Below are 18,375 nucleotides of genomic sequence, written 5' to 3' on the forward strand. Positions count from 1 at the left end.
AATGAGTTAAAAGTAACTCATTCTAAAAATCCCTAGTAAAATAAAGTAGGAACAAAGAAAGAGATAAGAGACATTTGGAAGAAAATAATTTGAAGACTTGGGTAATAGCACTTAATTGATAATGGAAGAGGTCAGGTTGGGTAAAGTAGAGTGAGGGATTAAAAAAAACAATTGTCTTTAGCCCTGGCCATGTATCTCAGTTGGTTGGAGCATCATCCCATATACAAAAAGCTTTCGGTTTGACTTCTGATCAGGGCGTATACCTAGGTTGTGTGTTCGATCCCCATCAGAGTACATATGGGAGGCAACTGTACAATGTTTCTCTCCCTCTCTTTCTCCTTCCCATCCCCCCTATGTAGAATCAGTAAAAGAACAAAAAAAATTTAATGATAAATAGGTTGGAGAATCAAGTTGGTGGAGGAGTAAGTAGAAGTCACATTGACCTCCTCCCAGGACCAACCTGGAATTACAACTAAATTGTGGAGAAATCACCTGGAACAAATATCAGAAAAATAGCGAGAGAGGATCCTTATAACCTCAGACAGAAGAATCAGCTTTAGCACAAACTAACTGGTAAGGAGTGTGGTAGAGACTCAAGAAGGTGGGCAGGGTGCCAAGGGCAGCGGCATCAGAAGGATATTGAAACGGCCAGTTGGATATCCCTGAGAAGAGCAGGGTCTAAACCATAAGCTGAGATCTCCAGCCTATAGCACCAGAGCTGAAAAAGTACACAGATAATGGCCAGCTGTGAAAAGCAGCAAGGTTGCTCTCTGCCAGAGACAGGAGGCTGGAGATGCAAAGAGCCGTTTAAAGGACCAACGCATAAATTTTTATTTGCAACCACTTACCCTGGTCTCCAAAAGGGCTGAGGCAGAGTAGGAGAGATGCCTGAAGAGAGACTGGGAAAGGAGGCTTAGGGGAGGGAATGGAAAGAGTGCTGACTCCTCCCCCATATGGCAGCAGCCATCTGACATAGGCAGACCACTTCCCTGAGTGGCAACAGCATAAGAAGTCCCAATAATCCCACCCCCAGAAGGGACTCTGCCCCACCCCATGGTGTCTCTAAGCCAGTCTGCTGAGTGCAGAGTGACTAGATTAATAGCTGAAGGAGACAGACACAGACAGTAAATTCCTGGAAGCCTTGAACAGACTTGACTAAAGTCAGACAGGGTCAACATCTGACATCATCAGAGGCAGATCCAGAAAGAAAAAAAAACCCAGCAGTCTCCTACCATAGGAGCTCACACCACAAAGTCAGGAAGTCAAGAGATCAGTTTAAGAAGCAGAAGCAAAAAAAGAAGAGCTTCACAAATAATGGGAAGACAAAGAAACACCGCCAAATCAAAGGAAAGAAAGAATCCCCACAAAGAGAAATAAATGAAATAGAGGCAAGTAAACTATCAGATATTGAGTTCAAAACAATGCTTCTAAGGAAGCTCAATGAGCTCAGTGGGCTCAAAGAGAATTACCAGAAACTACAGACAAACTACAAGGAACTTACTGCAAACTACCTCAGCATGAAAAAGGGCATAGAAACTATCAATAAGAGATAAGAGGAAATGAAGAATACAATTTCTGAATTGAAGAACACAATAGAAGGAATCAAAAGCAGCCTAGAGGAAGCAGAGGATCAAATCAGCAAGCTGGAGGACAAGGGAGCAAAAAACTCCCAGACAGAGCAAGAAAATGAAAAAAGACTCAATAAGAATGAAGAGGCGTTGAGGGAAGTGCAGGACAACCTGAAACGTAATACTATCTGTATAATAGGGATACCAGAAGGAGAAGAAGAGGAGGAAGGGATAGAGAACCTGTTTGAAAAAATAATGATGGAAAACTTCTCTAATTTGAGTACAGAAAAAGTCACACAAGACCATGGATCACAGAGGATTCCATTCAGGAAGAACCCAATGAGGCCCACTCCAAGACACATCATCATTGAAATGGCAAATATCAAAGACAAACAAAGAATCCCAAAGGCAGCAAGGGAGAAAGAGGTAGTAACATATAAGGGAGCCCCAATACGGCTAGCAGCTGACTTCTCAACAGAAACACTACAAGCTAGAAGGGAATGACAAGAAATATTCCAAGTCATGAAAAGCAAAGGCCTGCAACCAAGACTCCTCCACCCAGCAAGGCTCTCATTTAAAATGGAAGGCAAAATAAAGAGTTTCCCAGACAAAAGGCTAAAGGAATACACCTGCACCAAACCAGCACTGCAAGATATGCTAAAGGGACTGCTTTAAGAAGGTGAAGAAAAAGAGTCTATGACTATCCAGTTCCCTTTATAGTCACCAATACTTGATATTACCAATATTTTTAATATTTATTAACCTGATTGTGACAATGATGTTATTTTAATTTTACTTTATTATTTGTTGAAACTAAACCTGTTTTAGTCTATTTCTTGCTTATTTTGATTAATTTTAAAAAGCTTTAAATGACTCTTTGGCATTCTTTATCCATATTTTGATTAAATGTTTGTAGAATTTTTTCCCTAAAAAAAACCTATTAACCCTTTTTTAGATGTGTTATACTTTCCTATTCTATTACTTGTCCTTTAACTTTTTTATATGTATATTACTATATAATCTTAAATATTTAATATAGTCATATTGTCAATATTTTACTTTATAGCTTCTGGGTTTGAATACATTACTTCAGGGTAAGAAAAATATTAGTTTGTATTTCTCCTAAACCTCCTGAGATTTTACACATTGATTTTTAACTCACTTGAATATTTTTTGTATAATGTGTGAAATAGGGCTCTATGTTTGTTTTATTTCAAGTAATAGTGGTCTATGCACCTTATTTGTTGAATAAGCCTTATTTTACCCATTCATTTGAAACATCAATTTAATTATATATTATATTGTTGACATATATAAGTTTGTTTCTAGAATGCTCATTATATTTCTTTGATCTACTTGATTATATCTGTGCTGGTGTCATGATGTTTTAATTGCTAAGACTTTATAATGGATTTAAATTTTTTAATATTTTATAATGGATCTTGACATTTAAAAAATAAATACATAAAATCAATCTGCACTTAAAAAAAGAAAGAAGGAACTCCTACCTTTTGCGACAACATGGATGAAACTGGAGAATATTATGCTAAGTGAAATAATCCAGTCGGTGAAAGACAAATACCATATGATCTCACCTATAAATGGAATCTGTTCAACAAAATAAACTAACGAACAAAATAAACCACTGGCAAGGAAACATGGAGCAAACTGAAAGTGACCAGAGGGGATGAGGAAAGAGGAAAATGGTGGAAAGAAGGGGAAGGGACTAGAACAAAGAACATGTATGAATGGCCCATGGAAATGGACAACAGAGTGGGAACTGACTGTGGGAGAAGGGGGCGGGGTGGGGTGGGCGGAGGGGGGTAAAGGGGGAAAAATTGAGACAACTGTAATAGAATAAACATGATTTAAAAAAAATTTTAATGATAAACGAACAATCTAATATAATAATTTTTCAAAAAAGAAGCAAATCAAAGTTTGGAGGGAAGTCATCCAAGGAAAAATGTTGAAGAATTAACTTTTATAATAAAAGGTTATGAAAGGGTTTCAAAAATAGGAACACAAAAATACATAGAAAAATCTCCAGAAATTCTAGTAAAATAAATGCCTCTAGTCTAAAAACCAAAGGACACCAGATTGTTTCTATATCTAGATATCTAGGAACACTAAAGCATTAATATCTCTTAAGTTATATTTAGTAAGAAATAAAACAAAAGAAAATAGATCTTGTGTATGTGTGAATATATATTTACCCTCCAATTAAAGTAAATGTTTTTAATAAGTTGAAATGTTAATATTCACTCTTCAATCAAAAGAATTATCGTACCAAAATGTGTCATTAAGTGCTTACAAAATGCATTTTTGCAAAATGCAAAAGCAGTATCACTTTTTGTGAACCAATAAATCGAATTTTTACAAGGGGACAGCATATATAGAACCAGCACAAATTTCATTAAAATAATTGCCAGGGTCAATACTGTGTGGGTCCAAATTAAGAAACCTCAGTAGGAGACAGCCCAGGACTTCTATTGTGGCAAATAGATAGATACACCCCCAACTCCTAAACATCAGATTTCCTAGTTCTCAAGCAGAGCTCTTGACTGCACCCCTGCCCGCCCCCGTCACAGTGATGATTCATGCTGAGCTCTCTTCTCCAAGCCACACGAAGAGCAGGGAAATAAAGGCTTTGGGAACATGGCTGACACATGGCCGCAGCTAGCATACATTTCTCTGTGACATGTCAAAGTAGTATGTTTCTTTTCCCCACTTCTACCTGTTATCTTCTTGTGTCCTCACACTGACCCCAGAGTTTCCCAATCTAGTATCATTCCCACTTCAAACGCTAAACACCTGAGATGGGAAAACAAAGCTCGCTCTGATGCAGTTGGCAAATGACAGGACCAGAACGAATGCCTTCTCCACATCATCTATAGCTTCAACATTCTCTCAACCCGATGTTTTCATGATATCAAATTTTCAGCTAATAATCTAAGCATATTAACCCATGGCATCCCTATCCATATTGCCTTGTACAGAGATCACTGTTTTTATCAGTTCCTAGGTGGCATTAGCATATGCATGGTGATGTTCAAGATGACAGGTTCAAGATGACAGCATCTTGGATAGTTCTCCAAACTTTAAGGTGTGTGAGCATTATTTCATCAGTAATTTCCAGCCTTTTCCTCACAGCCCAAATAGGAAATGATAATATGTGTACAGCTGACCAGCCAGGAGGTTCCAGCAGGTCCACGTACACCCTGCAGAGCCACTCTGGGGCCGAGGGCAGGAGGAGCTCAGTGCCCCTGTGGCCCGTGTGCTGCTCTGCCAAGCCCACAGCTGGCAAACTCCAGTTTTCAGTTCTACAACTCCCACCATGTGTTCCCAGAGAGCCAGACACAAAGGCATACAAATCAGAGACGTAACAAAAGAAACAAGAGTGATACTCTCAGGGTCCAATCCTTATAGACAGCGGGGAGTTTTCCTTTCCTAACATGGACTTTCAGGCATGTCCACTCAGCGTCCTGTAGAGGCTGTGGACAAGTTATACCCCAATTCTGCCAGGTACTATGGTAGGAGCTACCCAAGGAACCAAAATTACCACAGTGTTTAATGCTGTAAATCCACCACTGTAAGTAAAACCCTAAAAAACTAATGACTCTTTAGGTTTTCCCATAGATTAGAGGAGATTACAGCTTGCTTTAACAGCCATGTCTTAAGACTTGAGACTTTTCTACACATTCCTACTTTTTAAAGGACAACAGAAAACATATCCAAAATATTAACTGTTTTTGGACCAACACAGTACTTATTATCACACATATTATAGTACCTGAGCAGCTTTGGGTTTTTTTTTTACTCTTTTTCAGTCCTTTTGCTGTCTTATCCCCCCACTCCCAACACACACACACACACACACACACACACACGTTTTTTTTTCCTGGATCTACTTTTTACTAAAGTATTTTTATTTATCAAATGGTCTTGGTTTGGGGGGAAAATATTTGTGCTTAAAGCAAAAAGCACAGAATGAACAACCTATTAAAATTCACAAGACTAATTTGTTTATTTAAATGTTCTGGTGTTTAAAATACAGAATTCCAGCCAAGACGGAGACGTAGGTAGATACACTTCACTTCCTTGCACACCCAAAAGAAGGACAACAACCAATTTAAAAATAAAAAACAAACAGAACTTCCAGAAAATCGAACTGTATAGAAGTCTGACAACCAAGGTGTTAAAGAAGAAGCATTCATCCAGACTGTAGGAGGGCCAGAGACAGGCAGCCAGGGTGGAGAGGACGGTGGTGCTGTACAGGGCGGTCCCACATTTACATGCAGATAAATGAAGTGGAACAACTGGGGAGTGAGACAGACTGTGCAATCCAAAGTTCTGGCATGGGGAAATACAGCCTCGAAACCTCTGGCTGTAAAAATCTGTGGGGTTTGCAACAGTGGGAGAAACTGTCAGTCTCACAAGAGAGTCCATTGGAGGGACCCACAGGGTCCTAGAACATACACAAAACCACCCATCTGGGAATCAGCACTAGACGGTCCCAATTTGCTTGTGGGTAGTGGGGGAAGTGACTAAAAGTGGGGCAAGAGCTGAGCAAGTGCCATTGTTCCCACTCTGACCCCTCCCCTACATACAGCTCCCTAAATGCAGCAATGCAGGTTGCCCTGCCCTGGTGAATACCCAAGACTCCACCCCTTGCAATGTAGCAGGCATGCTGAGACAAAGAAATATGGCCCATATGTAAGAACAGATCAAAGCTCCAAAAATAGAACTAAGCGATGAACAGATAGCCAACCTATCAGATGCACAGTTCAAAAATACTGGTAATCAGGATGCTCACAGAATTGGTTGAGTATGGTCGCAAAATGGAGGGAAAAGTGAAGGCTATGCATAGTGAAATAAGATAATGAGGGGACCAATAGTAAAGGGAAGGAAACCGGGACTCAAATCAATGATTTGGAACAGACAGAAGAAATAAACATTCACCTGGAACAGAATGAAGAAACAAGAATTCAAAAAATGAGGGGAGGCTTAGGAAACTCTGGGACAACTTTAAACGTTCCAACATCCAAATCATAGGGGTGCCAGAAGCAGAAGAGGAAGAGCAAGAAATTGAAAACTTATATGAACAAGTAATGAAGGTGAACTTCCCCAATCTGGCCAAGGAAATAGACTTCCAGGAGATCCTGGAAGCTCAGAGAGTCCCAAAGAAGTTGGACCCAAGGAAGCAAACACCAAGGCACATCATAATTACATTACCCAAGATTAGAGATAAGGAGAGAATCTTAAAAGCAGCAAGAGAAAAGGAGAGAACTATCTACCAAGGAGTTCCCATCAGACTATCAGCTGATTTCTCAAAAGAAACCTTGCAAGCAAGAAGGGTCTGGAAAGAAGTGTTCAAAAGCATGAAAGGCAAGGACCTACATCCAAGATTACTCTATCCAGCAAAGCTGTCACTTAGAATTGAAGAGCAGATAAACTGCTTCCCAAATAAGGTAAAGTTAAAGGAGTTCATCATCACTAAGCCCTTATTATATGAAATGTTAAAGGGACTCTTCTAAGAAAAAGATGAAGGTCAGAAACTATGAACAGTAAAATGATAACAAACTCACAACTATCAACAACCAAACCTAAAAACAAAAACAAAACAAATTAGACAAATAACTAGAATAGAAATAGAATCACAGAAATGCAGATCACATCGAGGATTATCAGCATGGAGGTGGAGGGGGGAAAATGAGGAAAAAGATACAGGGAATAAGAAGCATAAATATTAGGTACAAAATAGAAAGGGGGAGGTTAAGAATAGTATAAGAAGTGGAGAAGCCAAAGAACTTACATGTACAACTCATGGACATGAATTAAGGAAGGGGAATTCTAGAGGGAGGGGTAGTGAAGGGTAGAGGGAAATCCAAGGGGAGAAAAAAATGGGACAACTGTAATAGCATAATCAATAAAATATACTTAAAATACCATAAAATATAATACAAAGGAAAAATAAAATTTCAAATACAATAACATAATTACTGTAGCTTTAAAAATTAATCATTTTTCCATTCTTGTCTAAGGAAAAACTGCAGCACAAAACTGCAGTGAAAACAGAACTACATTTAAAACATAATTTAGAAAACATATATATGTCTTTTAAATTAGTAAGTAGAAAATGTAATTGTTGGTAGTAAAAGCCAACAAGAATGAAATACAGACATTTATATCTATTATGTTTGCATGCATCATAAAGGCAACAAAAAGTAAGTTTTAAAGTTTTACTAAACATGAATATAAATATATAAATAAGAAAAAACCTCCCTTTATTTTAAACTCAAAATTTTCTTTTATATTCAGTAAAAAAAATTTTACTTTTCAAATTATATGACAGCTGTCAATACAAATCCCTTAGTCCTTTAACATGTACTTTTCATTCCGTTATACAGATTATGTATTATGATTTAAAGTGGAACAGTTTAATGCAAAACCCGAGTTGCTTCCATGTAACGAGAGAAGACTTAAAGCTGGCACTGTATGGTACTGAATTGCAGCATACATACTGTACTGCCCCGTGCTGGTCTGATATATGCTAGTCGGTACTGCCATGGTAGCAATATTAGGTGGCGTTCCTTCTTCCTCTGATTTTTCTTCAATCTTGGGAACACCAGGCACATCAGAAGAAAGTTCATTCAGTATTTTTCTACAACAGAATTTAACAATAACAGAACAACTTAACAAATAATTAAGATATATGAAAGAGATTTAAAACAGAAAAGCTATAGTGAAAGCCTTGGTTTGATGTCTAATAACACTCACTTTTTGAAAAAAAGTATGATTATAGTGGAAACTTAACTTACCGATAGGAGGGTCTTCGTGAAAGGATTTCTCTACGTTTATGAGAATCAATTACACCTTCTGATTCTGCAGACTCATCTGTCTCTGCAATTGTTGCTACCTATAATAGAAGAGTTTCTGAAATGCATCATAAAAGATGTGATTTCCTTCCTTCAAAAAGTGCGACTAAGGGTCTCCATGTGCAGTAGTACTAAGCCAGGTGCTGGGAAGCACCCAGCAACAGAACACACTGCGCCCGCACTAATGGAGCTCACACTTGGCTTAGGAAAGGAAGCACGGACACAGGCATTTCAGTTATAGGACAAGCGTGTATGAAAGGAACAGTGCAGATAATAAATACTAGAGAAATGCAAGTCAAATAATGGCTGGAATGTCAAGTGGGGCTTCACAGGAAAGGCCTAAATATATGATACATAAGACCTCACGTCCCAACCCTGAAAATACTCTCACAAATCCAGCAGGAAATGAACGAATGACAGAGGCAGGAAAAAAGTCTCAATTTCATTGCCCTTTTCACAATACCACAGCTGACTTGAGCTGGGTCTTCAAATTAGACATTAGATAGGTCCCAAGAAGAAAGAATATTTAAGCAGATAACACAAGCCTGGTTGAAGTTAGGATTTATATTACAACAAGCTTGATAATGATAAGTCTTGAAGGTCAAAATAAGGAATTTCTCCTTAAAACAAGGAACATGTATAAAGGACCTATGGACAAAGCCAAAGTGGGGAAGGATTGAGGGAGGGAGGTGGCGGGGGGCGGGGCAGGGGAAAGTGGTGGGGGGAAGGTAGAGACAAATGTATTTGAACAATAAAAAATAAAATAAAATAACATAAAATAAAATAAAAATAGAAAAGAAAAGAAAAAAGATCAGTTTTAAGCATGATTTCATTTTTTTCGAGTCAAGCAATAATACAATAACATGATTATTAAACAAAGTCAGAGGACTAAAATTAAAAATCTACAACATGACTGCTCTCATTATATACAGCCATTTATCATTTAAGGCCTAGGATAGTTAGTAGTTTACAAAACTCATTTTACTTAATATTACAATTACATGGGAATTTGATTTGGGCAAAATCAAAAGAGCTTATTAAACTATGAACAATGTGCCCTGGCCAGTGTGGCTCAGTTGGTTGTAACATCATCCGGTAACTGAAAAGGATGCAGGGTTCAATTCCCAGTCAGGGCACATAACCTAGGTTGCAGATTCTATCCCCAGTCCAGGTGCATATGATCCCCAGTCAAGGAAGCAACCAATCAATGCTCCCCTCTTGCATTGATGTCTCTCTCTCTCCCCCTTCCTCTCTCTCTAAAAGCAATGAAAAACAAATATCCTTGGGTAAGGAAAAAAATATGTCAACAGTGCAAGAAGGAATACATACTTCCCAAGGACATGGATGAGCATACATGTTCACCTGCACATATGACAACACATCTCTGTTCACCGACACCCAACAAATGAGCATAATAGCCAATAAATAGAATTTATTAGAAAAAATGTTGTTGCAGTATCACTATCAAACATTTATCACTTTACATTGGGCTTTCATACATCTCTCATATAAATCCCAACAACCTCCTTGTGTGAGGCAGGCTGTTTATTTACCCATTTCAGAAAGGCAAAAACTGAAGTTCACACAGAGAGATTAAGGGACTTGTCCATCCTTCAACAGGTAGGACTTTTAAGACAAGATCCCCCATCATGTATCTGTACAAAGATAATTAAATCATTGTTTCACAAAATAAAAAAAAAATATCCTTCTAAATATAAGACAAAACTTTCTTCTGGTACCAGCTAGGTTAAAACTAAGAAATACCTGCACCCCAAATACAAGTCATAATACCAAAAAGAGAGTGGAAAGACTTTCTTATTTTATAATTAGAGTCAGAAACTCTTGGAACCAAGAGTCATCAAGTGGGGGGAGGGAGACAGTACTGAGAATTATTAAGACACGTAGTGCTGCACAGGCAACCAAGCTTTTACTGCTCGTGGCTTTATTACCACCCCCATTCTGGTTTTGCAATAAATTATACACAAATATGCAGGAAAAGAACAAGACTACAAAAAAAAAAAAAAGAACAAGACCGAATTAGTATATTTACTTTTTCCTCAAAGGTCTTTTTGTCATCAATTAGGCTTAATTATTTCTAACATTTATAGGACAATAACAAACTGACCTAAAAAAAGAGAAGTAAATTCAGTAAACACAAAAAGTACGCTTCAAGAAATGCTAAGGGTTTACAACCAACCTTGATAACAATAAAACACATCGCTGGATCACAACCATAATACTAATCACATCTACAAAACCGAGGTTAAAACTGAGAGGGGTACATGATGTATAAACATAAGACCAAGAGACAATGACATCATTATTTTCTATGGGTTGCACGTATTGAATTAAACATACACTTAAATTTCTACCCACCTAATAATGTGGGTATTCATGAAAATAGCATCAGTACTATAATCTTTTATATTACTGTGTTTATCAGACATCTTCTCCAAAAAATCCTCAAAATATTTTTAAGCACCACTGGAGAGCTCTGCTAAGTAAATCCCAGTTTGAGCAGAGAACCATTTGAAGAATTATTCATCTGGCAATTACTCATCCTGCAAATTAAAAGGTGACAACAAAATGGCAACTCTTAAGTCAGATCTATGTATCTAACAGAGTACAATGTGCTTCATATGTAAAAGGAAATTCCTCCAAATCTCTAATAAAACAACTTGAGCTTAAAAGTTACACAAGGAAAAGATGATAAATTAATAAAGAAAAAAAAAAGCCCAGGCTCGAGAAAGTCAAAGACAAACCACGCAGGAAGGAAGCTAACCTGAGCAGTTTGTATGTGTGGTGACTGGATAACGGATGACTGTGGTGTCTGAATTACTCCCTGGACGTGGACAGTCTGGCCCGAAGGTAACTGCACTAGAGTCAGAGCGGGGGAGCCTCTTCCGGTGCCTGATCCAGCTACAGAAACCTGCAGAAACAATCATCATTGAGGGTTAAGGCTAGAACTTTTTATTGTTTTTTTTGCTTTTTTAAACAAAAGAAACAGCATTACTACGATGACTGGACTATTTTTCCTGCTTCCAAGAAATAACAAGCAAGTTGGGGTCCTTACCATCAGGAGGTGGTCACTGTCCTGGAACAGTCATTCTCTGATGTGATAGATAGTAAAGAACCCACACCGCTCGCCTTTGGTTCCCATGCTTCGGTGGCTAAGAATGTTCCAAGCACAAAGTTCTAAAGCAGTTAAACTACCTCACAACTACTAACAGTGAAGTCTTATTTAGGCCAGAGTATAAACTACCCCTTCTAACTTAAGAGAAATTATAGACAGAACTTCAATGCGGTAAATTATTTTTTAACAAATAAAATGTTCAACATGATATTCTAGAATTACTCCAGATGCAATCTAATGCCTTGCCTCTACACTGACAAATCACAGCTACTCTTATGTCTCCCCAATCACTGTATGCCATCAGAAAAGCACTTTCATTAAAAGCAACATCAATCTCATCAGAAAACTATAAATATCGGGAAGCTGTCAAGCTCAAAACAACAGATGCAGGTTTTCCAAAATTCAAAACGTCTGCCTGAAAGCTGGAATTTTATCATTGACAATAAAAACTGTCAATTGTTTTCCTTGAAGTGACAAACTCATTCATTTGATAAAATGTTTTATCAAATAAATTCGAATAGCCAGTTTGGTTATTAGCCATTCTTTTGAGAAAAATGATGTCCTGTGAAAAAAACTTCACTAGTTCATCTTGCCATTCAAACAATAATTCGTGTTGGTTTTTATTTCCAAGAACACCATCAATCTTCGCATGCAGCAGAAATGCTTCCAGTGAATGTCCTAATTTCATAACTCAGAAAATGTTTTTAAAACAATATGTATTTAGACGTCAAGATTTAATACAATTGTTAATATTTACTGCTTCATCAGGAACATTCCTAAATGAAGCTGACTTTTTTTTTTTCCTACTGCGAGTGAATGGCAGTGAAGAAAACAATGATGACTATCTAGTTTGGTGCCACTGACGTGATTCCTCCTAAGGTACCAACAATTTACTCCCCATTGTTTTTGTACCATTAATGCAAATGACAAGACAGAGAAAAAAGGAGAATACATCTTAGCATCGGGTGAAAATAGTTTTATCCTCCCAAGCCTCCAGGAAGAGGCCTCAGACTCCCCGCGGTTTCTGTGCATCACACTTTGAAAACTGCTGCTCTCTCCTAACAGGGGCTACACCTGGCACACAGCTTGAAGAGCAGGATGCTGAGGCAGGCTGTGATTTCATCTCCACAGCCAAACCACCACATCCAATAATCTTGACAGAGAGTTCATATGTCAGAGATTGAGCAAAGTATTATATATAGTATACCCAAGAGTACCACAAGTATTCTAACAGACTAGGCCTGTGGGTTGAGAGAGCAGATAGTGCTCACATCCACTTTCTGTGGGAAAATGACCCAGCTTCAAAGAAATCAAATATTTTGAAGGACTGAAGAACAACTCAAAAGAGTTATGGGTTTTGATAAGTTTAAGTCATGCTTTAAGTTGTTTAAACTGTCTTTCAAGTGTAACTTTCAGGATTTTAATTTATTAAACAATCACCCTATCACAATGGCTTAGTGTCGAGATACCTGCTGCAGAAAAGGAGCTCTACCCACTAATGCAAAACTGTATTCCTGGAATCCTGGGGATGAGCTCTATTACGAAACTTCTCTATGTCCAAACTCTGGGTAGTGTAAAAGCTCAGGAGACAACTCTTTGACTAAACTACTGAAATAAAGGCTAAGCACCAGCACAAGTGACATACCCTAGGGTCAGAATTCAGATGTACCCTTAAAAACAAAAATAAAATAAGCAACAAAAACCCTTAGATCTAGAGAAACTATCAGACCTTCCATATTCTCACTACCGAAAGGGAGTGGCATTAAGTGGGTAGCATTAAGCCTTTAGTAATTGTGTTGGTAGAGTTAACAGGCTAAATTTCACCATTACTCATAAGAAAAACATTCACATGGTTCCCTACCTTTAACATCTTAGCATTATTTCATTATTATACTGATCACATGGGCCACAACTGAATACGTGGCACCCTTGAATCACGGTACACAGATGGCATGGAAGAAACATAGGCATTGACCGAAGAGCATGCCTGATGGCTGCAAAGGCAAAAATGGGTAAATAAGGAAGCATCTTTTTGTCTGGGGAAAGGTAGTAGATTCAATTTTAGGTAGGGCTAGGTTGAAAGTTATGGTAGGAGAGTAAGGGGGAAATGTTTAAAAGGCAAGGAAAATTGTGGGACTCGTGCTTGGGTTAAAGCTCAGACAGGAAGTAAATATCTGAGAAAATACTGACAAAGCATAATCTATAGAGTATTCTAGTTACTTTATTCACAATGTACAAACAGAATTCTAAAGCAGTTCTGGAAAGAGAGGGAAATTAATTCCTTTCTAAAAGATACCACTGTTACAGAGACATAAAATTCAGTTCATTTGGACTATAATATGCATACTGAAGGTAGAAATAGAAAACTCCTTATAAACATCAACTCTTCACTCCAAGACTTTCTAATAAGCAAGTCTCACAGAAACAAGGGAGGTGCCATGTGGACTGGTCTGGACAGTGGGGATAGAGCAGTGAGCGAGGAAAAGTCTCTGTTCTCCTAGATCAGGAGGGGACAGAAAACAGATGAAGAGACAAATACATAACCTGGGGTGGTGCTAAATCCTTGAAAGAAAATAAAGCAAGGTAAAATAGTCAGAGAATGACTAGGGAATGTGGAAGGAGGCTCTTTAGGATACAGCCGATGTGAAAGCTTCTCATCGGAGGAAACATCTGTGCAGAAAGCCAAAATGAAGAGAGGGAGAAAGCCATAGGAAGAACTATGAGTATATTTACCACATTCCAACAATCAGATAGGTACCTGCTCAAAAATAAAAATCATTAAATGGATGTATTTTGTATTTCATAATTTATACCTCTTTCTATGAGGCTCTGAAAGTGTGTAGAATGAACTCAGAATACACATAATTTACCTTTTGTTCCAGCTCCCCTGAATAATCCTCTTCTATGGGATGCCTGAAACATAGGTTATGCTGATGCCACCACATCCACCGAAAACCCACTACAGACCGTAGTTGGTCTGAAGAAATAAGTTAAGATGACGCACTGACAGCCTTACTTAGCTTTGCAACTTAAAAATAAATTCTAATAATGACATTTATAACTGGGAAACCTCATAATGCGTAACACAGCATCTGATTAACACCTAGAAGATTAGCCGTAGTCTGAAGCCAGGTTCCTTGTAGTGGGGTTTATGATGTCATAGTGTATATGCAAATGTCACATGTACTGAGTGGCACTCAAGTCAGTTAATAAAGAATGAAAAATTGTGAATTCACAATATAAACAGACTTTGCTATCAACTCTACTGCCTGAGAAATCACACCTACATACTAAAAGCTGTTTTAATTTCAAAGACTACAATGAAAATCCATTAACGCTCCAGGTAGTAAGTTGGACAGCTATCTTGATTTCTGTGTATTAAGACCAGAGTCTCAAAGAAGTCTGTTTCTTCTATGAAAAACTAGTGTTTAAAGAATATTTCAAACATTTTAAGGTTGAAAACAGTAAAATAGAGAAGGGAAAAGATGGCGGAGGAGTGAAAGGGAGTCACGCTGACCTCCTCCCAAAACCAAACTGGAATTGCAACTAAATAATGGAGTAATCACCTGGAAAGCAGTGGAGCGACAGTGGGAGAGGAGCCTTGGTGCCGCGGACAGCGGATTCGACTCTCACACATCCCAACGGGTGAGAATTGAGGTGGAGGCTCGAGAGGGTGGGCTGGGTGCCCACGGGCACTGGCACCAGAGGGACATTGAAACGGCCAGTTAGCGTCCCCCCGAGAAGAACGGGGTCTGAATCATAAACAGGAACCCCTAAACTACAGCAGCTAAAGCCGAGAAAATACAGACAAAACGCAACCCCAAAAAGCTTAGGGGTGCTCTCTGCCAGAGACAGGTGCCTGGGGATGCAAAAAGACATTTAAAGGGCAAACGCAAAAGTTGCAGCGGCAGCCACCCTCCTTGATCGCTGGGTAGAGGCAGCAGCAGGGTGGGCTGGTGCCTGGGAAAAGACTGGTGAGGAAAACTTTGTGAAGAGAACTGACACGGTGGCTGGTGGAGCCCGGGTGATAACGCACTTCCCACTCTGCAGCTACCATCTCGCCCAGGCATAAGGGAATCAATTAACCTGCCTTTTGTGTGAACTACGGGGCTGAGTGCAGACTGGCTGGGAGAGCCTTGAGGAGAGACTGGAGACGGAGGCATTGGGGAAAGAACGGGAGGAGGAACCGGGCAGTCCCGACTCCCTCCCCGTTCGGTAGTCTCCATTGTGGGCTGGAAAGGCGCGACCCCAAAGAGGCAGAAGCGGGGAGCGCATGAACCAGACTGCCTGCGATTGAAACGCAGTCCGCACAGGGGTTGGATCCTCGGCCGAAGGGGTCACAGAACTGCCCAGAGGCCCCTGAGGGGAGACTAGAAACGGAGGCATTGGGGAAAGAACGGGAGGAGGAACCGGGGAGTCCCGACTCCTTCTCCTTGCCGAAGTCTCCATTGCGCGGGAAGAGGCCACACCCCCAAAGAGCCAAAAGCCGAAAAGCAAACATAGACACCCCCAAAACACCCAGAGCAGGCGCGCACACTTGCGCCGAGTGACTGGCGAGGGTTGGCGAGCGTGTGTGACCCACGCGGGCTGGCAAACGCTTGCACCTGCCGGCAAGGCCTCACACAGACTGGCACCCATACGGCCTGCGAGGGATTGCACAGAGGGGCAAGGGCAGGCGTAAATTGACCTACCCGCCGCGATTGCGGAGCGACCCACAAAATTAGTAGAGGTGCCCAGAGTCCCTGGAGGAGAGACCAGAAACAGGATTAACCGGAGAGTCCTAGAGCTGATTTCCTCCCATTTCCGTAGTCCCCATTTGGCGAGGGCAAGCAACGCACCCAAAGAGCCAAAAGCGGGGAAAACACACAATAGAAGACCCTAAACTGACCAGTGCCGTGAAGCTCGCGTGCCAGGGAGGCCAGATGAGTACGGGAGGTCGTGAATAAGCCCCCTGGTCTGGGGCAAACACATGCGAGCCCAGGCAGGTGGGGGGACCCTGCCGCGCTGGGAACGCGCTCAAGGAGCTCTCGTGAGAGCGCAGAGAGATCCCAAAAAATAGCCCAACCCTGACCGAAGGGGTCACAGAGCTGCTCCAAGCAGGAGTCAGACACAGGCATTAGACTCCTGAAAGGCTCAAACAAACAACCCAAGGCCCTATAGGGTCAACAACTGACATCATCAGAGGCAAGCCCAGAAAGAAAAGTAAAGGACAAAAATACTTAACAGACTCTCACAAAAATGGGAAGAAAAAGAAGTTCCCCCAAATGAGTGGAAAAGGGGACTCCCCACAGAGAGAGCTCAATGAAATAGAGGCAAGGGAACTATCAGATATGGAATTCAAAACAATGGTTCTAAGGAAGCTCAATGAGCTCAGCCAGCTCAAAGATAACTATGAGAAACTGCACAGAAACTATCAGGATCTTACAGCAAACTATATCAGCCTGGAAAAGGACATAGAAACTATCAAGAAGACACAAGAGGATATGAAGAATATCATTTCTGAATTGAAGAACACAGTAGAAGGAATCCAAAGCAGGCTGGATGAAGCTGAGGATCGAATCAGTGAGATGGAAGACAAGGTAGAAAAAAGCTCCCAGAAAGAACAAGAAATGGAAAAACGGCTCAAAAAGAATGAAGAAGCATTTAGGGAAATGCAGGACAACCTGAAACGCAATAATATCCGTATAATAGGGATACCAGAAGGAGAAGAAGAGGAGCAAGGAATAGAGAACCTCCTCGAAAAAGTAATGATGGAAAATTTCCCTAATTTGAGGAGAGAAAGGCTCTCATGGATCCAGGAGGCACAGAGGACCCCACTCAAGAGGGACCCAAGGAGGTCCACTCCAAGACACATCATCATTAAAATGGCAAATGTCAAAGACAAAGAGAGAATCCTCAAGGCAGCAAGGGAGAAGGAGAAAGTAACATACAAGGGGGCCCCGATACGCCTAGGAGCTGACTTCTCAACAGAAACACTCCAAGCCAGAAGAGAATGGCAACAAATATTCCAAGCCATGAAAAGCAAGGGCCTATAGCCAAGGCTGCTCTACCCAGCTAGGCTCTCCATTAAAATAGAAGGAGAAATACGGAGTTTCCCAGACAAAAGAAAGCTAAAAGAATACATCTCTACCAAACCAGCACTCCAAGATATGCTAAGGGGACTGGTTTAAGCAGATGAAGGAAAAGAATGAGACAGAGAGGAACACAAGTACAAAGAGAAAAGATGAGTAAGTTTCTATCAGTAATATCTCTCAATGTGAATGGACTAAATGCCCCAATCAAAAGACACAGGGTAGCTGAATGGATAAGAAAACATGACCCACACATATGCTGCCTACAAGAGACCCACCTCAGAGCAAGAGACCTACACAGATTGAAAGTAAAGGGATGGAAAATAATATTCCAAGCAAATGGACATGAGAAAAAGGCTGGCGTTGCCATACTTGTATCAGACAAAGTAGATTTCAAAGCAAAGGCCATAAAGAGAGACCCAGAGGGGCACTTTATCATACTTAAAGGAAGAATCTATCAAAAAGACATCAACATTGTAAACTTATATGCTCCCAATATAGGAGCCCCCAAGTTTATAAGGAAATTGTTGGATGACTTCAAAAAAGACACAGACAGCAACACACTGATAGTAGGGGATTTCAACACCCCACTGTCAAAAATGGACAGATCTTCCAAACAAAACATTAATAAACATATCGTGGCGCTGAATGACACACTGAATCAAAGAGACTTAACTGACATATATAGAACCTTACATCCCAAAGAAGAAAAACACACATTCTTTTCA

General features: G+C 40.0%; 1 protein-coding gene across 3 annotated transcripts in view; it reads right to left on the reverse strand.

Annotated features, from left to right (window-relative positions):
- The window catches only part of LOC129076817 (cAMP-responsive element modulator), a 51,628-nt gene extending 37,107 nt beyond the window's left edge, over nt 1-14,521 (reverse strand). For all 3 annotated transcript variants that reach the window (XM_054580968.1, XM_054580967.1, XM_054580966.1), the window contains exons 1-3: nt 14,447-14,521; nt 8,387-8,484; nt 8,090-8,229 (exon numbers count right to left, since the gene is read on the reverse strand). In XM_054580968.1, coding sequence (XP_054436943.1) covers nt 8,090-8,229; nt 8,387-8,484; nt 14,447-14,521 — 313 coding nt within the window. The remainder of the gene's footprint in view (nt 1-8,089; nt 8,230-8,386; nt 8,485-14,446) is intronic.
- Nucleotides 14,522-18,375: the final 3,854 nt, after the last annotated feature.

This window comes from Pteronotus mesoamericanus, unplaced genomic scaffold (genome assembly GCF_021234165.1).
Source record: "Pteronotus mesoamericanus isolate MK-2021 breed Mesoamerican mustached bat unplaced genomic scaffold, CSHL_Meso_final contig_645, whole genome shotgun sequence".
Lineage (NCBI taxonomy): Eukaryota > Metazoa > Chordata > Mammalia > Chiroptera > Mormoopidae > Pteronotus > Pteronotus mesoamericanus.